This window comes from Neophocaena asiaeorientalis, unplaced genomic scaffold (assembly GCF_003031525.2).
Source record: "Neophocaena asiaeorientalis asiaeorientalis breed wild unplaced genomic scaffold, Neophocaena_asiaeorientalis_V1.1 scaffold400, whole genome shotgun sequence".
NCBI classification, from domain to species: domain Eukaryota; kingdom Metazoa; phylum Chordata; class Mammalia; order Artiodactyla; family Phocoenidae; genus Neophocaena; species Neophocaena asiaeorientalis.
Window position 1 is genome coordinate 216,874 of NW_020175089.1, and position 25,187 is coordinate 242,060.

General features: G+C 39.8%; 1 protein-coding gene across 1 annotated transcript in view; it reads right to left on the reverse strand.

The window, feature by feature from the left end:
* Nucleotides 1-25,187, reverse strand: part of PLCB4 (phospholipase C beta 4) — a 266,535-nt gene that overhangs the window by 12,727 nt on the left and 228,621 nt on the right. Inside the window, exons 27-34 of the mRNA XM_024764269.1 lie at nucleotides 22,466-22,554; nucleotides 21,576-21,726; nucleotides 16,617-16,666; nucleotides 16,404-16,469; nucleotides 6,829-6,944; nucleotides 5,499-5,574; nucleotides 3,320-3,495; nucleotides 74-175 (exon numbers count right to left, since the gene is read on the reverse strand). Coding sequence (XP_024620037.1) covers nucleotides 74-175; nucleotides 3,320-3,495; nucleotides 5,499-5,574; nucleotides 6,829-6,944; nucleotides 16,404-16,469; nucleotides 16,617-16,666; nucleotides 21,576-21,726; nucleotides 22,466-22,554 — 826 coding nt within the window. The remainder of the gene's footprint in view (nucleotides 1-73; nucleotides 176-3,319; nucleotides 3,496-5,498; nucleotides 5,575-6,828; nucleotides 6,945-16,403; nucleotides 16,470-16,616; nucleotides 16,667-21,575; nucleotides 21,727-22,465; nucleotides 22,555-25,187) is intronic.

Consider the following 25,187-nt stretch of genomic DNA (forward strand, 5'->3'; position numbering starts at 1 on the left):
TACACACAGAAATATTGTCGAGTCTGTGTCTTCAAGTCAGTGTTATATTCCGGCAGTGAGCATTCAGACTCACCTTTCCCGTTCTGCTTTATTCTTGATAGATTTGTCTTGGCTGATGGCTTTGCTATTTTCCATAGAAATCTTAGCCTGGTGTGCTCGCATTTCCTTGCTTTCCCTATGTATTAAAAATAAACAAACAGGTGGTGATCATTTTGTAATGTATAGAAATATTGAATCACTATGTTGTGTACTAACATAGGAACTAACATAGTGTTGTAGATCAATTATACTTCATAAAACAAAAAACAAACCTAACCAAACTCCTGGAAAAAGAGATGAGATTTCTGGTTACCAGAGGCAGGGGTGGGAGGAGGGGGAATTGGAGGAAGGTGGTTAAAAGGTACCAACTTCCAGTTATAAGATTAATAAGTCCTAGGGATGTAACGTACAACATGATAAATATAATGAACACTGCTGTACGTTATATATGAAAGTTGTTCAGAGAGTAAACTCTAAGAGTTCCCATCACAAGGAAAACATATTTTTTCTTTTTCTTTTCTTTTATATCTATATGAGATGATGAATGTTCACTAACTTTCTGTGGTAATCGTTTCATGATGTATGTAAAGCCAAAGCACTATGCTGTACACCTGAAACCATACAGTGCTGTATGTCAATTACATCTCGATAAAACTGGAAAGAAGAAAAATTAGGGGAGTGGAGAGCTAGTGTTTAGTGGGTATAGAGCTTCAGCTGGGGAAGATGAAAAAGTTCTGGAGATGGATGGTGGTGATGGTTGCACAACAGTGCGAATAGACTTCATGCCATACATTTTAAAAATGGTTAAATGGTAAATTTCATGTTATGGATATTTAACTCTAATAAAAAAAAATGAAAACAGAAACAGAAAACACATTCCACATGTAACAACGGGACTAGGTTCACTTTTTATTTCACTATTGGGCTCATCAAGTTGTTTTGTACTCTGTGGAAAGGAGGGCAGGAGCCCCGATCCACGAGGATGCTTCTCCTGGGGGCAGTGGGTCACTGTGAAGTAACAGTGGTGGGCTGGGAAGAAGCGACATTATGTGTGTCTAAGCTAACCCTAACCACACAATGATCGTATTCAGCTGCCCAGAGTAGGACACTGTCATTAACATGCCATAAGAATTCTGAATAATAAAAGCTAAAAATCTTAAGTTATATACAAATATCTCAGGCAATCATGTTTACCAACCTATATACAATTTTAAAAAAAAGTAAATAGTGAATACAGCATGAGAGTAATCAAAGAATGCACAGGGACAACCACTTATGGTCAGTAGAATACAAGGATATTCCGGCTTTGCCCCATGTTTTTGGGATCAGATGGCTTGGAAGAGAAAGGATGTTCTAACACTCACAAGTGACCATCCTGTTTTCTGACAGCCCAAGGGAAAGAAGGGGATGAAATGGTTTCAAATAAGCATAGGAAATAGGGAGGGGGGAAAGGATGTTTACAGGTGACTGATCACTGTGTGTGTGAATGCGTGTGTGTACCACAAAAACTCATATCTTTGTATTATTGATGAGTTCATTAAAAGCATACAATTTAGAATACTAAAATGAATATTAACAAAGAATCTTCCCTGGAACCTGTGGCAATCTCCTTGAAGCACTGCCTGGAAATGAGGGACCAAGGAGTGAGGTTGTTTAAGTAGTGTTTGTACTTCAGGGAAAGGGGTGGACAAAGCTGAAACAGAGAGTGCTTCAGTCAGAGACCTTAGGGCCACAGAGGCTGGAATATGTATAGAAACTACTGGGCCCAAGAAAATGGCTCTCAAAATTTTTCATAACTTGTTATTAAATTGACCATCTCTTCTTTCATTCAACAAGCACCTATCTATAACCAAATAATGCTGCTGAATGTTAAGAAGCCAAGATTTTTTAACCGAGAGCGACAGCTGTGATGGTGACAAAGAAACACAACTACAGGATGCTTGAGAAAAAGCTTTGATGCTACTGTTTTTTTGAAAAATACCCCTGTCATCGATCTGTTTTTTAAGGTAAGTTAGTATTAAGGTTATGGTTCCTTCAAATGACTTCCTGTGTCATGCAAGAATTCATTTACTTTTTTTTTAGACAATGCCTGCTGTTGTGGGCTAATTTTTTCCCTTTATTCAACTTCAAAAGAAAAAAAATTAGAATAGAGTACCGTACTCTTTGAAGTATCTTTGAATAAGGGTGGACACCTAAAATCTGGTATTGTAGCAATGGTCAAAGGGAGGATAATGAACAGACCTTTCTGTGTACTAAATCAAGAGCATTTCTAAGGGAAAAAAAGACAACTTTTAATCCTATACAAATAAATAGAATACTTGAAAATGGATAGGGTCTGGAAACTTAGCCCACAGGAAACTCAGCAGAGTATACCTCATTTAGTTGATTCATGTGAGAATCAGAAACTATGGCAAAAATACTTCATGTTCTTATGGCTGTATATCACTCCAAAATAAAGTTGGAAATCTCAGAATGTGCCTAGATAATTCATGCAGTTAGATTTTAAAAGTTTCTTTTTGATTTGTTTGTAAAATGCTTCTGTTTTCTACTTTTTTGTGTGTATCAACAGACCATAACTGTGGCATACACTTGGCACTAAGGACGGCGCAGGCGAGCTGCAACAAAGCTGTGACAAAAAGACATAACTGACCTAAACACTCTTCCGCCCTGGGAAAAAGTCCAGCTCATCATCTGCAGTATGCAATTTGCTGAAATGGGGTGAGACCAAAATAAACAGATACTTTTTGCTGTTTCTTGATCAGGCCTGCTTTTCTAGAATTCATAGAAGTCCAGACAGTGGAAACAAGGGTCTTTCCTCAGGTACCTCTGAGTGATCAGAACCAATCCCTCTAGGAGCTCAACTGCTTGGTCTTTATCTCCTTCTATGTCTTCTCTTCTAAGAGGCTCCAGATCATTTTTCAAAGGCCGCCTCCAGCCCTATCATTCTATGAAGCATCTGGGACCACTTGGAGGCAGTAGAGCCTGTGACACGTTTTAGTATGTATCCTACGCTACTTGTAACGTGACTTAATTTGTCATGGGAGTGTGAGATCTTGCCAACGCTTGGAAGCCCTTTGATGGCAGAGGCCATTTCTCATAGTTCCTCTTGCTCACGTCAACTGTACAATAGGATATATGTAAAAGCTCAATGTTGTATGTCAAGTTGATTTTCCTTACTACCTTGACAGGTGCATACACACACACACACACACACACACACACACCACAAAACTAGTCTTTCGTAAAAATTGGGAGTGTCTTCTGGAGCTAACTCTCCCACCTGTCATGGGACAGTTTCAACTGCAGGGTCTGCTGCTCGTGGGCGTTGATCAGGAGCTTTTTGAGTAGCTCGCACTGCTGGCTGAGGTGCAGATCCCGGATCTCCTGCTCCTCTGCACTGTGAGTGTTGATCATGTCTGACCACTCTTTTGTGTGCTGCGCCACGATCTCCTTGACCTGCGTGGGGAAAAGCGGGTGGTGCCACTTGGAATTCTCACAGGTCAGGTAGGAACTGAAAGCACAATATTAGCCATGCATTTCAGATCCTCCCACCAATTTACTTGGTCAATCAGTAGACACCCATATAACCTGCAAAAATATGTACTAATCAGTGGGAATCAGGAAGTCATTGCTTATTAAAATAGAGCAATCACTTTGGCTCTAAATACTTAATCATGACTCGTTATTTCAACTGCCTAACTCGCCCACACTCTGGTTTGTCTGGGCTTTGGGCTCCTTTACCAATTCTACCAGAATTCTCTTCATCACCTTATATTTTTCCAGCTTCACTTCCACAAGGCCACAGATCTGAATAGAGAGATGTGTTCTCTTATTCCTGCATCATGACTTATTGTGTCATTTGAACAGATGCTGGGGTAGAAAGTCTTCTCCTGCAAAGAGTATCCATGCTCTTCACACTGTGGTTTTACAGCTCATCAATAGCTAGATTCTCTTTCTCCACCTCCTTGAATCTGGCTGACCTGTGACTTGCTTTAGCCACAAGACAGTAGCAAATGTAATACAAGCAGAAGCTTGGAAAGTACTTATCCTTTTTCTATGCCTGGAACCCTGAGGCTAACCTGTGGTAAAGCCTATGCTAGCCTGCTGAAGGATGAGAGGTCATGTAGGAAAAAACAACCAGCAGTCAGCTACCCACCAGAGAGATGAGTGAGGCTATCAATCCCAGCTGACTGTTGACACACACATGAGCCCAGCCAAAATCAGCAGAACTGTCCAGTGGAGTATAGCCCAAATTCTAACCCACTGAATTGTGAGCTAATACATGGTAGCTGTCTTACGCCACAAAATTTCACATGGTGTTTCATGCAGCAAAAGAAAATTGATACGGTGGCCAACATTTCTGCTTTCCTATTTATGCAAAGCATTTAAAAATCATGGCATGTTGCATAGTTGTTAATTCTCACATATTCTAGTTAAGAAGAGAGAAAGAGAGAGTGGGGAACAACTCTTTTTTTTTTTTTTTTAAACTGGGTTTGATTATTGCTTTATTTTTGCGCAACGCGGGCCTCTCACTGCTGTGGCCTCTCCCGTTGCGGAGCACAGACTCCGGACGCGCAGGCTCAGCGGCCATGGCTCACGGGCCCAACCGCTCTGCGGCATGTGGGATCTTCCCGGACTGGGGCACGAACCCATGTGCCCTGCATCGGCAGGCGGACTCTCAACCACTGCGCCACCAGGGAAGCCCGGGAACAACTCTTAAAGATACACAGCTTACTGCCTCTACGGACTGCATGGCAGAGTGGACACAAAATACACAGCACCAAAGAGAACTTCAGCTTGGATGCCTGGTTGGCCCAGGTGTGTGGCAGGGTCGCTGGCTGGATGACAGAGCTGCATGTAGACATACAGAGGCTGGCTGGTTTGACCAAAAGCTATAGTTGGAAACTTTCTTTCAGAGTTTCTTTTTTTTAATAATTATTATAATTATAATTATTTATGTTCTTGATGGCACCTTGGTGCTCAGCTCTCCAAAATGTCCATAATCTTAATTAATGTCCCCTAAACTATTTTCTTGCGTCTTTGGGGGAATCCAAGTAATTAGGCTCATCTCCTAGAATCTCAGCTCTGGATTTTTTCCCATCCCAAACTTCCACAGCAAAGTTAGGACGGAATAAGTATCAAAGAGCTACTGAACCCTCAAGGTGGGTGGTTTTCTGTCCTATGATCAATGTTACTTCTATAGGGAATCATATTCTGTATTTTATACACTATTTCCTTTTAGTTGTTTCCCTTGATGCCTCTGAGGCAGACAACATAGATATTGTGAGCATATGTTTACAAATTAAGGAAAAGGTATTCCATGAAATGGCTCTTCTCCAAGCCAGTGAGCCCAGACCAGCCCCAGGCTACTGTTATTTCTGATTTAAACTGGGTGCAGCTTCTAAAAAATTACGCAGTATCTTCCGCAGTTGCTGCTGTAAAAATAGGTATTTTCTTACCTTAGATTTGTGATCTGATGTCAGCGTCTGAATTTTAATTTCTGTTTCTTTCTTCATTTCGAGACAATTACTTCCCCTGAAAATGGAAAACCACAAATGCATGCCAGGCATTAGATATCTTTCCTCTCCCAGGAACCTTTGCTCCAAAGCCTTCCAATGAAGACAATTTGTTCATCAAACATGAGACGCCATGGCTCACTGGGCAGCCTCGGTTCTTCCAGTAATAGATGCACACCTTACAAAATATCTGTATCATGATTACTCAATTCAACCACTACACAAAGAGATATTTCAGACCTAACAATTATTTCATTGTTAAGGGTTTGTTGTCAGAGTTTCCATTTTGGTTCCTGCTTTTCTTCAAGCTATTTTTTGTTTATTCAATAATACACTATTTAGGATGAGAACTGAAAAATAGGACCTCAGCCTTGAAGCGAGTTTTCAATGCTTCCACTTTGGTTGTAAAGCCAGATTTTTGTCTGTGACCCATGCCAGCAAGGGAGAAAAATAGCATTTCTTGGCAGTGCAGGGTAATTTTTGCTTCTTACTCTATTGTGAGTAGGAAATATATACTAGGCAATTGCCCAGCAACTATTACTGCTTATTTCAGTGATATCCATATCATTGCTGAAACCAGAATAGGCCCTGAGCTTCTGCCTTCAGCATATATGCTCTGATTTATTATGGCCTAAGTCAGAGTGCTTCATCATATTATTAATAGAGAGTGTCTCTGAGAGGCACATTCTAAACATCCAACTTATCACTTCTCCATGGCTGGCACTGAGTGTGTTTCCCTCCTGCTCTGTTATTCAGTGAGCTTGCAGCAACACAGAAACATTCCCCCAGCTTAATTCTATCAATAGATAAAATCTTTCAAGGTAAATGCAGTGATAGGTTTTATTCAACAGTTTCATCTGTTGGCATAAGCTAAGGATTCTTGTAATATTAAACATCAAAATTGCATTTTTTTTCCTTGAGTGTATCAACCTTATTATTTATTACCTAGCAATGCAAAATGATTTCTGGAATTTTTCCAACTGTAATTTGTCCTTCCTTCTCCCCCTCGACCCCCATTCACCTTAAAGGTACCATGAAAGACACAGTTATTACTTCATTAACCAACAGCTGCAGAACTTGAATAAAGCTCCTCTTTTCCACTTCAGTCACTCCCTTCAGCTGAGTGAGTCGCTTATTTTCCAGGAATCATTGTTAATGATGAAAACACAGTTAAGACTAAGTTCTTCCTTGGCCTAAACAGGCAGTTGAACTGTGGGAAAAGACAAAACATAAAAAGGCAAACAGCTTCCAGAAGGACATAAACAGCATTTACCCCTTCTTCTTCATTGCCTTCTCTAGGATTTTCTCATGAGTTGACTTCTCCTTGTCATACTGCGCCACAATTTTGTCAACTTGTGTGCAATGTAGCTTCTGCATGGTACTGTGCTCCTGAACGAGAAGAATTTGTAGTGACGAGTTAGACCTGTAGTGTAGCTGATAAACTTTCTCCCATGTTGGGCTGGCATAATTTTCAACAGCTCTTTCAGAGTCTTGGTTTGAAAATCAAGGAGTAACTGAGTCTGGGAGCTGGAAAGACTTCCAATCTCCCACCTGACCCAAGAGTTTCTTGTATTCCCATAAGGTCTCTCCAACAAGTGGGTTTCCAGTCTCAGTCCACTGAACATGCCCACCTCAAAAGGCAGCCCTGCCCACTGCTGGGCAACACCAATCATCTCAAAGTTCTTTCTTCTGCACATAGATGTCTCCATAGAACTGCCACCCATCCATCTTTGTTCTGCTGAGTCATCTAAGGAGTCCACTACCCCTTCTACAACCTAGTCCCAAAAACCCAAGTTCAGCTACCATATTTATTCTCTTTTACATGCTGAATATAACTATTCATTATGAGGCATGGCTTCTAAACACCGGACACTTTTTGGAAGGTCTTGAATACCATCATTACACAGTGAGAACCTCCACTGTGGTTGTCAATATCAGCTCATTTTGAATCCCCATCAATTGATATTTTTGCCAGCTTCCTAATCTAGATGCACTCACAAGGATGACAGAATGTTGAGGAACCCTGGCCTTCAGCTTTACAGATAGTTAAAATATTTCTCCATCTGCTTCCTTCAATCACTGAAAATGGGGCTGCAATGCTTTGAAAATAAGTATTTCTTTATAAACATTATTTCTTCCTGATAATTTGGTCACAGCCAGGGACTTAACTGAAATCAGATTTCTTTAGCTGATCAGCCCCTAATCATAGAGGAAAACAGTTCAATCAGTAATATACACTCTAAGATGATGCTTGATGTTATATCCTAGACTTACTCTTGAGAAACTTAGAGAAATGAGATGATACTAAAGCCTGGAATGGATAGACTTTGCTCAGGTTATATAACTACCCTCACGGTCATGTTTCCTTTTGCTTATTTTTTTAAGTGAGTAACAAAAGTGAGTGACTTAATTATTTTAAATTTAATTTTCTTCCTAAGGTAGGCTCACCTTTAACCTAATTCATGGATATCTTAAAAGATTTCATAAAATATAAATGGGGGAGGGATTTTGAACTTTCCCAAGATTTTCTTAATTTCCCAATACTGTTAGCAGGTTAACACAGGACTTGCTTTACAGTTCATTTATATATAAATTCTTCAGAAGCGCATTGGTGCACATGGTCTCAGCATTCCTGTCCAGTGAATAAATGCCTCTGGGAGAAGGCATGGAGGAAGGTGGTGCTAGGCAGGAAGGTTCTAGGAATAGGACCTGATAACAGGGACAATGAGTGCTCTGAGGTGATGTTACCTTCCTCTGGATTTGGGGTTAGGGAATTATAGGTAACAATGTCCTGCTTAATTTGTGGTAACCTGGAACACCTCATAAATCCAGTCCTGTTACCAATATCTGTGCCCTTTTGTGTTATAATCTAGGGGTTCTGCATTGGGTTAAAGACATGGACAGTCTCAGGTCTTAGGACAAGCTACTTACCCTCTCAGTCTGTTCATCTTTATAATTGGGAGAGTGATACCTTCTTCAATCTTTATAATTGGGAGATTGTTCCCTACTTCATAGGGTTGTTAGGATTAAATATAAGAGAAATCATATTTCAAATGCCTGTTATACCTTATTCAAAATACAATTACATACAAACCTACTTATATTATTCAGTACTCATGAAAACATGCAGAGAGTGACCTGGGAGAAGGGAGAACAGCCCGAGAAGTTAAATCAATAAACTTTTCCTCCAAGCTTAACCTACTGCCACAGGAATAGATTGACACGTCGATGTATCCTTATTTAAATGGATTTAGCTACTCTTGCATTGTCATGGGGTAAAAAACCCACTAAATCACCCTACTACTAGCCTTCCTTCTAAGATTTAGTAATCATCATGCCTGTTTGGCACATGTATTAATTTTCCTGGGCAAATAAGGGGCTCTATGCAAGTCTAGAATAAAACATTTCAGAGGTGCCACATTCCTATGTCTCTTGCAAATATCATTGAAAGGAGGGTGGAGAAGATTGTTTCTTTAAATATTCTAGTGCAGCACAAGAAAAGGGAAAAAAAAAGAGGCTCTGAGGATTGGAAGTAAGCTGACATAGACTATTGCTTAAGGAAGTATTCTGGTGAACCTTAATTAACCCAATTAAGATATGAGGAATGAGGGTGTTTGTACCATAAAGGCATTCATGATGGCTTCAAGTATATAAGATATGCTCTACAAGGGCAGGGAAAACCTCTTTTTTTCACCACTACATGGCCCAATGCTTGGTACAAAGTAGATTCAGTAAATATTTGTTGCATGAATTAAAAAAAATTAGCATGGAAAAGCAGTAAGAGGACTTGGATTCTGGTCCCAGCTCATCCTAGTGGCCTTGTGTAACAAACATAAATCTTTCCAGGCTTCAATTTCTTTATTAGAAAACTGAACAGGACCTTGTTTGCCCAACCTAATTCATGGTTATGAGCTGCAAGTTACCTAATGTATATAGAATTTTAAAAAATTAGAAGCATATTGAATTAAAATGATTACAATGAATACACATAACAAGAAAGCTCACCTTGAAAAATTATCTCTTGTGTTTCTTCTCTGTGCTCAAAACTATCCCTGCGTGGTAGGTAGCAGGTATTGAAGTTTTGGGATAATCTGGTTCCCAGACAACACTTCCCCTTTCACAAAGAAATGGGGACCTAATTACTGATCATCACTTGATGGGCGTGGCGGTGGGCTCAAGCCTTAGCTTCCTGTTGTACAAACTAGAGGAGCCAGGAAATTATCTCTAAGCCTATTTATACTAAACACAAAAACCAAAAAAACTATCATTGATTTTATTCTTTTGGTCCTTGACTGAGTCATGAGACCCTATGGAAGAGATAAGTCCTTTTTCATTCTTTCAGGTCAAGAGTACCAAAATTAAATATGTTGACTTAAAAGTCTATCTTAATTGGGATATTTTGAGGAAATTAATGTATGGCTTTTAGCAGGATTTGTATATATTTCTATCAAAGTTAAGAGTACCTGCTCTATATATGTATATGTATAATTGATTCACTTTGCTGTACACCTGAAACTAACACAACATTGTAAATCAACTATACTCCAATAAAAAAAAAAGAACTGTCTACCACCATCAACTGCTAAAGGAAAAAAAAAAATCAATAGTAACCTCAAAAACTACAGTATATCTATTTGCTCAGTGGAAAAAAAAAAACATTAAGAGTAAATTCAGCTTCTTCTGGGAAAAACTTCTGCTGCAATTCATTCTTGTGGCTTATGTGACTCTGGGCATAAATTCTCACGCCACAGATGATACTGAAACATCTGAGTAAATCGCGTTTGCTCAGCACGCACCTCTGAGATTACCAGTAAACTGCCTTTGTGGGTGGTTGCTGTGTCTCTGCCCATTTCTACTTCATGACAGAGTTGTAGGTCTGTTACTGACTTCTTACCACGAATTACATTTGATGAGTTTAACGGTAGTCTTGGTGTTTATTATCAGCAAAACTGCTTGCATAGCAAAGAGCATATTTTCCATTAGCAGCTTTACTGAAATGCCAAATTTTAGTCAGATTCTCAGGCATTTTATTTGACTCATCTAGTGATGATGCTGCAAACTGGTGGTCCAAGGGATGCATTCAGTTTTTGTTATTGCTTTTTTTTTTTTTGCCTACATGGTGTTTCAGAAAAAGACTGAATTAGTGGCCAATATTAAAAGAAGAGGAAATTCATGTAAGATTTCAGGTTCTGTGATTCCCCTTTAGAGAATGAAGCTGGCCCACAGACTCTCAAGGTGGGAAGACCTCAGACTCAGACCAATGGTAGGAACTGAGTCTGACTTGCCCTTTGGACAAGAATGAGTGCTCCCCGTTTTCTATATGGGGCCAACTTCCTTCATTTACTTCTTTTACCTCATTTGAGTTGGAATTCTTCTTCTAATGTGTTATTGGGGATATTTACTTAACTTTGGGCTTAAATTTTTTGCTCTAAGGATTGGACCACATCTGACAATTGAAAAGCATGCTTGTCTTTTAATGAAAGCAACCCTAGCTCTGGACCCAGATGAGCCCTGCGCTAGTGTGGGATCACGGTTGCTTAGTTCTGCTCTTTCTGTGTCTCATCTAATGGACACTTGAAAAGCAGTCCACTAGTTTCCATTTCAAATTGAGAAAGTGAGAGACAAGTAGAAGTTTGACTGTCAACCGCATTCAGAGGATCAAAAGCAATTGACCATTGCCATTTTCCGAAAACTAGCCATGTTAGCTAGCATTTCGATCCCATTTGGGGCTCAAATGGTCAGTACCTATCTTTTCTTCTCACTGTCCTAACAGCAGATCTCACAACTATTTCTTTGGCTCTCTTTCATATATGGTAGATCCTCATTGTCATATCACTATTCCTTCTCCATCCTGCAGCTAAACTTTAAGTTTGGAAATAAGCTCTCTTATGGACCATACATTTCTTAAGCCACTAGGTTAAGTAAACCATTCTCTGCTTCCCTTTCTGAGAAGTGGCATGATTTACTCAGGCTGGTATGTAATAGCTGAGAGTGCCCTACAGTCACTGAACATGGACTGAGTACTGGTCTCTGCTTTTGGCTACTATGTGCCATGGTTGACCCATGGGTGCTGTGATTGGAAGGTATAGCATAGGCTACCTTCCCTCCTCTGTAGGTTATTTTATAACCCAGAGCTTTGAGGTAGCAAACCTTAGCCCCATCTTAGGTAGCACCATAACTGTTAGAAAGGGTTATATAAATGTTGTTTCACAGAAAGGCTGGGGTAGTTAATCCTTACTATTGCCTGACAACAGGGCAAAACCCATTTTTCAGGGAGGCCTGCTCTGCATCTTACAGGCCTTTAGTGGGGTTTTCACTGAGGAACAGTAAAGAGTGCTAAATAATATTCCTAAAGAAACAGTTTTCAAAATTAATGTGCATAGGAGAGGAGCTTATTTAAAATGTATTTCCTAGATTTCTCCTTGGAGATGATAACAAAGTCTCCAGTGGGCACAAGAATATGCAGTTCTATGAAGCCTCCAGTTCTTGGCCCAAGGATCATGTGTTGAAAAAGCAGTCCCAAAGGATGCCAAGATATCTGTGCCCTGTAGACTCATGACTGCTCTTAAAAACCTTTCACTAAGACCATCAAGATGTGTGGAAATAAAAACTAATGTGGGAAAACTCAGAGGCAACCCAATACAGTGATGAAGAGCTTGAGTTCTGGAGTCCAATAGAATTTGGTCCAAAGCTTGGCTCCACCATTTAAAAGCTAGGTGATTTAGTCAAGCTGTGTTTCTTTTAAGTGTAAATTATCTCATCTGGCAAATGGCTGGTAGACTGTTTGCAAAAAGGGCCACAATGATTTCTCTTGCTGTATCCAATCCCCTTTGCAACCTGACTTTGTGGTTCCTCCTGCCAAGAAGTAGAGTCCTCATCCCTTGAACCTGGGACAGCCTTGTGACCTGCTGTAGCCAAGAGATGAGGTGGAAGTGATGCTGTGCCAGTTCTGAGCTGAGGCTTGGTCTCTTGGGACCCCTACCATGTGAATAAGCCTGGACTACTGCTGAAGATGAGAGACCACAGAAAGCAGAGGCCTTCCAAAGTCAGCCAGCCCCCCACATCTGCCCACCATCTGCCAAACTGGTAGTGACAGCAGATGTACAAGTGAACCCAGATGAGACCAGGAACATCATCCAGCTGAGCTACAAAATTGTGGGCTAAATAAACAGTGGCTGTTTTTAGTCACTACATTTGGGGATAGTTTGTTACTCAGCAAAAGCTAACTGATACAAGTTAATATAATTATAATACTCCTTTATATAATTGTTATAAGAATACCAAATAATAAATGCTTATGTATATATTAGCTAGTTTTACCTTTTGAAAAGTATTGACAGATAGAAAAACTAGTGTTAGGATCAATAAGATCAAATGGGATCAGGCACTAAGCGGGTCCAGTGGTAACAGATTCACCACATCCTCTCAACTCCTTCACCAGTGTTTCTTTTTTTCAGTTTTAAAGACAAGTGCATTAGTTGAGTAGACCTCAGTATATATTGGGCAAGTAAATATTCCAATATACCCTTAATCTTAAAAGTTGGCTCAGACGAGACAGTGGAAAGAATTAGGGAAGTACTATAGACTGAAAAGTTACAGAAACTTTATAGAGAGAAAGGTCTAACTGTTTGAAAATAATTATTTGCAAAGCCTTTGGACAGTTCAAATAGATGAAAAGCACTTTAATTATAACCAGCATGAATGAGTTATATTGCTCTAGGCACTTCTCTGAATTTCATTTTATTCATGTCTAAAATGTGGATAATACCATTTGGGTTTCAGGGATATTGTGAGAATTTAAGAATGTATATACAATGTGTAACACAAAAGTAACATTAAATAAATGTCAGCCTTATTAGTAGTGGTAGTTCTATATAAAAAGATTATGGAATTCAGAGTTCGTAAATTATACTGCCAAAGCAGGTTGAATAGAAAAGTGGGCCCCCTGTGTATTTAATGTGGGAGAAGGAATTCATCATAAGCTTATAATCATATATTTGTGACTTTAACTTCTGAAGTACATGAGGATATGGAAAACAAGCCATGAAATGCATTGGCCTGCTAAGAAATGCTTTCAAAAAGCATTCTGAAAAGCAACAGGCAAGCACTGTATATTTTACTGTGCAATTTGGCTCTGTTACTTGACTGAAGGCATTTTGAAGGCTTCCTCCAAAAAATGTACACTAGAGCTGTTACGAAAGTCCACACAAATTTAGATGGTAGGATTTAGGGAGATTTAAAATCTCCTTTTAAGTTTTGGTTCTATTAGAATGTGAGGCTCCAAGAAGCTTGAAGTTGTTTCTGCAAATGAAGGCAACTTGGATTCTATTCTGCCATATAGGATTTATTTGTTACTAAATACTAATATTTCCTCACCAATAAGTGTGAAGAAAATGGAAGGAATAAAGTTCAGTGGCATCAGAGGGGAAGAGCTATCAAAGCTACCTCTAAATTCTCTCATGGAAAAATAATTTTTCACTTGCTATTGACTGAATATTTGTATCCCTCCCCACTTTGAATTCATATGTGGAAGCCTTAATCCTCAGTGTGTTTGGAGGGGGTGCCTTTGGGAGGTGGTGAGGTCATGAGGGTGGAGCATTCATGAATGGGATTAGTGCCCTTATAAGAAGATACAGGAAAGAGATGAAAGCTCTCCACACCATGTAAGGAGCAGTAAGAAGGAGGCTGTCTGTAAACCAGGAAGGGGGCCCTCATCAGACACTGAATCTGGTGCACCCTGACCTTGGACTTCCAGCCTCCAGTACTGTAAGAAAGAAATTGTTGGTTAAGCCACCTGGTCTATGGTAATCTGTCATAGCAGCCCAAACTGACTAAGACACCATCTTTGCCACTTTTCCAATTAAGCAGATAGGCCTGTTAATAGAACTGAGACAGTCTGAACTCGAAGGTTTAGATAGGGAATCAGCAGACAATTCTGCTCAGTGTTATAGAGGTTAAGTCCTAAAGAACCAAGGAGCAACCTTCCTCAGCAGCTGTCCAGGTAACCAGTATATTGATACTCTCCAAACTAGATGGAGATTTACATACTGTCCCATGTGCTGCCACTGCCTTTGATGTAACACAGGAACTTGTTTACTTACTGAAGCATCCAATATCCTTCACAGAATAATGCAATATGAGTATGGGTTCCAGACTCAAGACAATTTGGGTTCAAATATTGGCTCTGCTACCCTCTAATGCTGGGGCATTAGTTACATGGCTTCACCTCCCTGATCTTAACTTCCACATGTGCACAATGGGGACTTAGAATTTATCTTATAGGGTAGAAAGTATAAGATGAGGTAATAAATATAAAGTGCTGAGCACAGCATCTGGAAAATAACTTCACATACAAAAATCCTAGATGGTATATTATTCTTATTATTATCAGACATGGTATATTTCCTGGTCATGCCTCAAGGAAATATTAAATGAGACTCAGGCCAAAATGCTTAAATTTCCAATCAGTCCAAAGGCCATTGAGATGCCTGCCTCAATAACAGAGATCCAACTTAAACAGAAGGAAAATCTGGTGGATGACTCCTTGCCATATGGTTACCAACTCCATTCCTAATAACCAAAGTCATTGAAAGTGCATTCGCATTTCCTTTTCTCTCCGTTTTCTGTTCCCTTTCCATATTCCAGCTTGCTGCCAATGACCAATAAAATGGAAATCCCTACTTGAGCTCTGTCTCCACACTTATAAAAATCTGTGGTGGGTTTTCCACGTGGCAATGAAAGGAATTCCACTGAATAGAATTGAAATTCGAGCAGTCTTTGAAGTGACCGCTATATCAGCAAATCCATGAAGCCAATAATACAGGGACTGTTACTAGGCCAAGATCAGGCCAAATTTCTCAAAGGAGCACAAACCATTAAAGAGATGACAGAGTTCCAGGCTGCACTCTTTGCATCTTCGTATTTGAAGTGACTCAGAGGTTCATCACTCAAGTCCAGCTCTGCAGGCTGTGCCTTGGTTTGAGGCTGGGGTCAGGGTATAAAGAAGTGGGATGGCAACATGAGCTTAAAAGAATTCAGAAGTCCTTTCAAGTTAAGAAATTAAAATTTCTCTTGCTCTCCTTACCCATAATGGAAGAGGACATATTTACCCTTCCAGCAGCAGCAGCTGTTGTGATACATCCTCGGAAGGAAAAAGATATCACGTTTGTCTCTTTTCCCGGTGAGGGAAGACTTGAAAGCAGGATGGCGTCTGGGTGCTGTGAAGTGTTTCAACCTACGTGAGAATTCCTGCTATTCTCTTAACTTTGTAGCTAACTTAGATTTTCTCATGATCATAAGACCTCTTCTTATGGGTAAGTAGGAACAACAACTATATTCCATAAGTAGGCCAGCAAGCAGAGTTTACATAATGGGGGGGGAAGGTGAGACAAACTCTTTCTCTAGGTGGCTTGGGTGAGAAGTTTGGAGCTGGCCAGCATCTCCCCTGACACACCGTGTATGGCAAACTATTTGCCAGTGACTAAGGGAATTTCGGTACCCAGAGACTAAGACTATGTGCTGGTTTTCAATAGTCAGGTGACAGCCCACTCGTTTAGATAAAGTCAAATTATGAAACAATTTTGAAATGGGTGAAGCTTTGTTATGCTTTTGAAATAAATGTTAGAAACACAGATCACAAATCAGTGACAACCAATCCCAAACGGATTCTATTTTTAAATTTCATTTCTAAGCAGTTAAAATGAAGGTCCTTCTGCCCAGTTGGCTGGTATCAGTTTCTAAGTAGTGTTTTTGGCTGTGAGGTTTCATCAGAGAGATGAAAGGAAAAAACACACAAACAAGCAAACAAAACTACACACACATATTGCTTGCCCACACAAAACACTGTACCTTTGCATGTTTCTTCTTTAAAGAATTGAGCTCCTTCTGTTGTTTCTTTAAATGCTTCAAGTAAGCCTGGGGGGGGGGGGAAAGAAAGACAGGATCCCAAATAAGTTTGTGTAGTACTACCACAATGACTACAGTTGGTGAGAAACAAAAATAAGTAAGTTTAACCAACAGGCAGAACACAAGAGTGCTGGCAAAATGACGGAGTAATTTTACCTTCATCTGCTTTAAATCTTCTATCCTCACTTGAGGGATCAGTTCAATACCTGAAACAAAAAGTCACTGTGTATATTAAAAATGAGAGAGAATAAGTGATCATATCAAATTCACAGTTTTGAAATCTCATCTAAAGATGCTGACGCAGCTTTCCGTGTAATGTTATGGATATAAACATCTTAGTTTTCTATTACAGAGCAATTAATTAGACACTTACCTGAAACGTTTATTGTTTTAGGTCAGGTTTCCTACTATCAGAGCCTGAAAAGGGGATTTGTGTACACACGATTTATCAAGGGAAGGCTCTCAGGAGAAACCCCTTAGAGGGTGGGAGAGAAGCAGGATAGGGCAGAGGAAGAAGCTTGAGTGTCTTTCTAGCTGAAATCCAGCCTAGGTCTGATCCTACAGGAAATTCTTTAGCATAAATAGCCCTCTGGTGTTGTTCTAGTTTGAGGTAAGGAAACTGGGCTTTTGTAACCCCATATCACTCAGCTAAGGGTGTCAGAGATTTTACAGAATCTTCCTTTTCGAGGCAAGAGAACTCACATGGTCTGAGGGCAACTCTAGGGAGCAAAGTGCAGCTGTGATTTGCAGTCAGCCAGTATTCCCAGACACCGAGGGTTGTGACACCAACCTCATAGAGGAGATCAGACCAGGCACAGCAGCATCTATTATAGTTACCTTTATCTTTGTATTTGAAGGCTCATCCTATCAGTCCACTAACTACCAACTCTATTCCCAGCTTAACCATCATCAAAGAACAAAACATTTTTTCAGCCGCTTTCTTTAACTGAATTTAATTTTAGCATTTAAGTGATATACTACTGAGTCCAAAAATGCCTTTAACAGACATAAAATAATGAAAATAATGAAATCAAACCATCATAGAACAGGACGCTGTCATGAGGACCTAGATTAATATACTAAGTCATCCTGTTACTGGAGTGATGCTAAGCCAGGTGTTGTCATGGCAACCACATTTGTAGGCGAATCCCAAAACATGTTCTGTTTGACTGCAGATTTTCATCTTAGGCAAACAGGACGAATGTGCCCTCTGTACTATAATTGATTTCCGTTAGAATCCCAAAGGCTAGGTATGAAATATTCAAGAAAGATAAGGTGTCAAGTTCTAGGTTCTTGTTTTTCAGCTGTACTCATTTTAAGAAGATGTGCACATCCAGTGTGAGCGTGGTAAGGACAGAAAAAAGGAGAGTCATGGCGGAGAGAAATCAGTCTTCTGATCTATAACATTTTGTGATAGGGGTGTCAAGGGATCATGGGGCTACTCTCTAATCTCTTAGGTCTGACATCACAAGCTAATTCCCTGCTTTACTGCAGGGCAGAGGGGTCTATCCTGGCATCACTAAGAGCTCCCTATCTTTGGGTCTCTTTTCTCTCTTCTGTAAAATGAACACACAGAATTGGGGGGCATGCAAGGTCCTCTGGAGATCTAACAAATATTAAGAGTTTGACCTAGTCTGATGACACTCTTTTTTGGTGTTTGTTCAATGAAATCTTGATTAACAGGACCCTGTGAAAACATAAACCTTTGGTCTTTTTTGGAGAAAGACACATTATAAAAGTGTTAGTTCCTGTGAATGATTTAGTTAGTTAGGAAAAAACACACTCTACAGAACAGGAACTGGTACATGCTTGGTTTCATCTATATGTCCAAAGCAGCTTGTCTAATAGGACTTCCAACAAGAGTGGATATGTTTCATCTGTGAGCTGTCCAGTGGATGGCCACGAGTTCCACGTGGCTCTTGAGCACCTGAAATGTGGCCAGTGCACCTAAGGAACTCAAGTTTTGATTTTTAAGCCCAAATAGCCACATGTGGCCAGTGGTTTCTATATTGGATAGTGTAGGTCTCCAGGCTTCTGGTGTGAAAGTAGGGGTGAATTTGTCCAATTTGGGCCCCAAAGATTTTGACTAGTTGAAGGTTCAGTATATATTTTTTTATTTTTATCAATGCAGCTCATTAAAAATGACTTGTTTTCTCTCAAACCGTAATTTGGAAATCAACTAGTTGAGTTTCCTTAATTTTTTATCCTTAAAATTAAAGAGAAAATCAAGCAGCATTGGTGCAGTTATTGCTATTTGGCTGTGTGTCTAAGAGAAATCATGTAGAACTTCAGGACTCCTCACCTTCACAGATGTTCACAGCAAATTCTGTCGGGCCCCACCCTGACAGCTTCCTTTTCACCCTGAAACTTCTCTTCTTGGCTCAGACAGGACACCTCTCTTCCCTCTTTATGCAGCAGGATCGTTTCCTTTCTCTTGATTCAGCTCTTCCTCAGAGCCTGTTTCACTATATAGCTCTCTCTTGCATTTTCCTTCTCTTTCTCTTCACTGGTTCCTACCAACATGCTACTGCTCTACACAACAACCATTTTATATCTTAAATCATCAATTTTTCTAACCTGGTTTCCATTCTCATCACCCAGGCATCCCTGATCTAACAGTAATTATGCAGTCTTAACTTCTCTGGACTGTCTACAATACCTTCCAAAACTCATTCTTCTTATAACATAGATCTCTCTCTGTTTTTCTTTGTTTTCATTCCTGCTATCTTTCTAAGCATTCTCACATTCGCTCTCTCTCTTTCTCTCCCTTCTACCTCCTCTTTACCTACCACAGCTCTGCTGTTGCATGTTTCCACCCAGATGTACCACTGACAGCTTGAACCTGATGATGTCCAGGACCAGAATCATCTTACTCAAAGTTTTTCTTCCTCTTGAGTTCTCTACTTCACTCAACGGCACCATCTCTCTCTGTGACCTGACCTTGAAGTCGCTGAGTTACCTCCTAAGTCCCATATCCAAGCCACCAATTGATTTCCATCCTTCCTTTCCCTCTGAGTACTTCCAGCCTAATTCAGGCCCTCCTGGCCATTAGTATGGCTCATTCATTCATCAGCCATTTACTTCTTAAGAGAAGAGACTTTAGATCTTTACTAGGCATCGTTCCAGGGACACTGAATGACAGAGGGGTGGTCTTGTCAGCAATAACTGCTTTCTCTGGTTGTTATCACGTCATATAAATATAATGTGAATAAATATATAATACAAATATAAGGTGATAAGCGTTATAGTAGAGGCACAAATACTCTAATTCTTCACTTGCCCTTAGCATCCATTCCTTCCTTTTAAAGAATATTTCTGCCAAGACTGTATTAATCTTCTTAAAAAAATCCTCTGATGTCATTTCCCATTCTCAGGTGGTCCCAGATCCTTTCCAGACCAGGACTGGCCCTGCCCCCTTTCCTACCCCTGGCTGCTTCCTATGTGGCTTCCTCCTGGGCTCCTCCACCTTCTCTTCCTGTTCACATCAGACCTTCATTTCAAGGCCCAGCTCAGTTAGGACATCATCCTTAAGTCTCCTCTGAGCACCAGCTGGAAGGGGCCCTCTCCCTCTTGTTTCTGAGAGGTCAGCGCTCACAAACACTGCCTGGTCGAGGGGTGGAAGCCTGTCCCATCTTACCCCTCGGGCCATGTGTGGTCCCTGAAGGTGCAAAGGCATTTCTCATAGAACCGAGTACTGCCACTTAGAGGAGGCTCCCAAGTCTCCTGAACAAAAGGCCAAAATGAAAGTGTGTAGACCCTCTTCCTCAGGGCGTCTGCAGAGGGGACGAGGGAAAGGGAGAGCTTTCTTCCAATGGCTCCTTCCTGTGTAATCTCATTTGGAACCAGGAGTGAAACAGTTCAAAACACAAACATGGTCCCTTCTAGAACTAGGATCACTTCTGTCCTCTGAAAGCTAGTCACACTGCTTTTGCAGGCCACTTAATTCACTATAATTACTAATGTCTTTATGTGCTGGTGGGCATGACACAAGAACTTTAACTAAACAAAAACTCTTCCATTTTCCACTCTCTATCTCTGTCTGGGTGGCTGATGTTAAGAACGACCAGTGCTGGACGGAATGCCCAAATCCTGTATTATTACCTTGTTCCACATTCTTTCCAGGGAGAAACAGACAAGTTGCAAAGTACAACTGGGGCTACTTTTGTGCCATCTCATTCTCTAATTTGTTTCACAAAGCTCAGTGCACACTTAGTTTCCTGCTAAATTACAATGCTGCTTTGGTTAAGGAAAGTCTGTCATTTCTTACCTTAAACTGCAGCACTGTGTGTATTTAAGTAAACAGACAACTTGATCTTCTTATACCAAAGATGCCGAATTCACATATAAATGGGAGATATATATACTGAGTAGAAAACCATTAGGAAAAGCAGAAATTCTTCTTAAAGTAAGAAGAGCGAATTTAGTAAATGATTCAGGTCAAGGAGAATATTTACAATATTTAATTATCATATGGGATGGGGATCATCCAATCAGAATGGAGGCCTGGACAATAAGAATGGAAGTTCCCTTTAAATAATCAGTACAATTGCTCCCCCTACATACTGGCACACGGGACACATAATTCTTTGCAATGCCACCTCTAATGATCTTTCGTTTCATTCATAGGTAACCACACAGAACTGGCCTTCAGATGCCCGTCAATAATTTTACAAATAAATAGTCACGGATGCTAAATATCTACAGATGGGGGGAAATTCTCAATAAAGGAATGCAGGAATGTTAGAACAATCAGGATTCTGTTGGTTCATAAGCTCACTGCCCATGCCTATGGTAGTATCTGGAGGAAAGAGGGGATAAGTTCAGTAAGTTCACTCTGTGAATGTTTTTTCCATAAAGGACACCAAATGTAAACATTTCTAGATCTACGAATATTGTACACAGTATGACTACAGTGCAGGGGATCTAGCAGAGGAAACACTGGCTTCCTGTTAACCACTCAGGGAAATTAAGCTGTTTGTTCAACCCACAAGAAAACCTGCTGCTCTTGAGATTTATGGAACCATGAAAGTTGGCTAAATTAACAATTCTAAATACCTGCATCAAAGGTTCTAAAATTGCCAGAAGAGACAAGGAGCCCAGACAACTCTCCTTTACCTTTCTTGGCCTCCAGGCCAGCTCCCAGGGCGGCCGTGGTGGTGGGCCTGAGCTCTGAGCTGCTCTGAGGGGTCACACTTGCTTTCGCTGTGTTGGCTTTCCCTTTCTTGTCATTCTTTGACGTGTCACTGGGCACGTCGGCGATGTCACTCTGGAACAGAAATGTTTATACTGACCCAAATGAATGCCACCTCAAGTTCAAATGTCTTGCACATTCTTCCTTTTACTGAATCCAGTCTGTACCATCAACTTTTCCCCTTCCGCATCCTAACCTCTACTCCTTAAATAGATCTTTGCTTGGCAGGAGTAAACACATGGTTTCCTCAGGCTTGAAATAAATGATGAAGCCTAGGAAAGCAGATGTAGCTCCTTTACAAGCAGGGTATACCTTCTTTTCTTCCAGCTACTGGAGAGATTTCCATTTCCATCCTAAACTGAGGAGTAACGGGAGTTTTAGAAACAAAGAAGCAAACACCACAACTGTGCACTGAAATTGAAGGTTGGATGCAAGACTAGTAAAAAATAAACAATAGTAAATGCCAATTTCATTAATATACTGAATAAGGTTAGCTGGTATTTCAGTGTCTCACAAAAGCACCCTATATCCTAAATGTTCCTAAAAGCATCATGAATGTTTTCCATTTCATTTCTAATGGGGCCAGGATCCCCGGATGTGAGTGAAGCCACAGTGAGGATGTGGGTCACATTTTATTAAATATGCTATGTCCTCATAGACCTTTGAAACTCTTTTGTTGAATTGATAAGTTCAGTTTCAAAAACCACTTTTGAACTTGTTCTATTAATTTATTACTTTGTCTTGCTCTTGTAATCACTGTTAGACAACCAAATTTCCCCAACTCGGCTGTCTTTAATTCACCATTGCTACTTACGGTTTCAATGCCCATAGCTCTCATTTGGTCTGCTCTCTTTTCCGTAATGGAAAGAAATTTCTTTGGATCTGATAAAGCATCCACAATATCTGGGGGAAAAAAATATCACTGAGCTGTGAATTCTCTGTTTTACTGAAAACATCTATGAAAATTCAGCTAACAAACTGTTTATAATCTCTGACCCCTGTGATGCCTTCTGTTAAGTACCTTCTCCTAGGACATAAGACAAGGTTAGAAAAGCACAATTAGTTGCTGAAAACAAGAAATAAGTAAAGGCAAGAATAAAAGGCAAGATGATTTTCTTTTAGTTTCCCTTTATTTTTTTTCCCCAAATGAAGAAGATGGGGAGGCAGGTCAAGCTAAGTGAATTGCCTTGGGGTCTCTCTACTTGTGTTACTTTGAACAAGTTGATCAATATTTCCAGCCTCAGTTTCTTTATAGGAAAATTAGAACTAATACCACCCACCCTGCAGAGGCACTATGAGCATTCAATGAAAAAGTACCTGGAGCACAGTAGACGCCACCAGCACTAGCCTTATTCTTAGGTACAGAAGGAAAATGTATATTTAAAGCCAATTTTGGTACCATGTAGATAAAGTGAGTGCAAGTTATAGCTGAGAAAACACTGGAGAAATATTTCAAGATTTCATCGTTTAGGGAATTCCCTGGCAGTCCAGTGGTTAGGACTTGGTGCTTTCACTGTGGTGGCCCAGGTTCAATCCCTGGTCAGGGAACTAAGATCCCAGGAGCCTCCTGGTGTGGCCAAAAAAAAAAAAAAATCGTCTTTTACATAACATCAGTTGAAGAGCTCCAAGTACTTTCAAATGGAATTTCATACAATTTTGTATAATTTATCAATATTATAGAAGGAATCATTATTCTCATACCCTTAAAGCAGTACATAATTTACAACCCATAAAAGTTGTATGTTTTTATTTTTTTTTATTTTTTATTTTTTTGCTGTACGTGGGCCTCTCACTGTTGTGGCCTCTCCCATTGCGGAGCACAGGCTCAGCGGCCATGGCTCACGGGCCTAGCCGCTCCACAGCATGTGGGATCTTCCCGTACTGGGGCACGAACTCGTGTCCCCTGCATCAGCGGGCGGACTCTCAACCACTGCGCCACCAGGGAAGCCCAAGTTGTATGTTTTTAAATTTACCCCTAGCAGAATCACCTTCCTAATTACATTGATATGATTTTTAAATTTTTTCTTAATTTTTTTCTTTTATAATAGAAAATAATATATACACATGATAAACATTCAAATGTATAAAATGAAAAGTAAACATCTCCTCTCCTGCCCATCCCAGACAAAACTCACACCCATTTATGATAAAAGCTCTCCAGAAAGTGGGCATAGAGGGAACCTACCTCAACATAAAAAAGGCCATATACCACAAACCCACAGCAAACATCATCCTCAATGGTGAAAAACTGAAAGCATTTCCTCTAAGATCAGGAACAAGACAAGGATGTCCACTCTCACCACTATTATTCAACATAGTTTTGGAAGTCCTAGCCATGGAAATCAGAGAAGAAAAAGAAATAAAAGGAATACAAATTGGAAAAGAAGTAAAACTGTCACTGTTTGCAAATGACATGATACTATACATAGAGAATCCTAAAGATGCCACCAGAAAACTACTAGAGCTAATCAATGAATTTGGTAAAGTTGCAGGATACAAAATTAATGCACAGAAATCTCTTGCATTCCTATACACTAATGATGAAAAATCTGAAATTTAAGGAAACACTCTCATTTACTACTGCAACAAAAAGAATAAAATACCTAGGAATAAACCTACCTAAGGACACAAAAGACCTGTATGAAGAAAACTATAAAACACTGATGAAAGAAATTAAAGATGATACAAATAGATGGAGAGATATAGCATGTTTTTGGATTGGAAGAATCAACATTGTGAAAATGACTATACTACCCAAAGCAATCTATAGATTCAATGCAATCCCTATCAAACTACCAATGGCATTTTTTACAGACTAGAACAAAAAATCTTAAAATTTGTATGGAGATACAAAAGACTCTGAATAGCCAAAGAAGTCTTGAGGGAAAATAATGGAGCCAGAGAAATCAGACTCCCTGACTTCAGACTATACTACAAAGCTACAGTAATCAAGACAATATGGTACTGGCACAAAAACAGAAATATAGATAATTGGAACAGGATAGAAAGCCCAGAGATAAACCCATGCACCTATTGTCAACTAATCTGTGACAAAGGAGGCAAGGATGTTAAATGGAGAAAAGACAGTCTCTTCAATAAGTGGTACTGGGAAAACTGGACAGCTACATGTAAAAGAATGAAATTAGAACATTCCCTAACACTATACACAAAAATAAACTCAAAATGCATTAGATATCTAAATGTAAGACTGGACACTATAAAACTCTTAGAGGAAAACATAGGAAGAACACTCTTTGACATAAATCACAGCAAGGTCTTTTTTGATCCACCTCCTAGAGTAATGGAAATAAAAACAAAAATAAACAAATGGGACCTAATGAAACTTAAAAGCTTTTGCACAGCAAAGACAACCATAAACAAGCCCAAAAGACAACCCTCAGAATGGGAGAAAATATTTGCAAACGAATCAATGGACAAAGGGTTAATCTCCAAAATATATAAACAGCTCATGCAGCTCAATATTTAAAAAGTAAACAACCCAATCCATAAATGGGCAGAAGACCTAAATAGACATT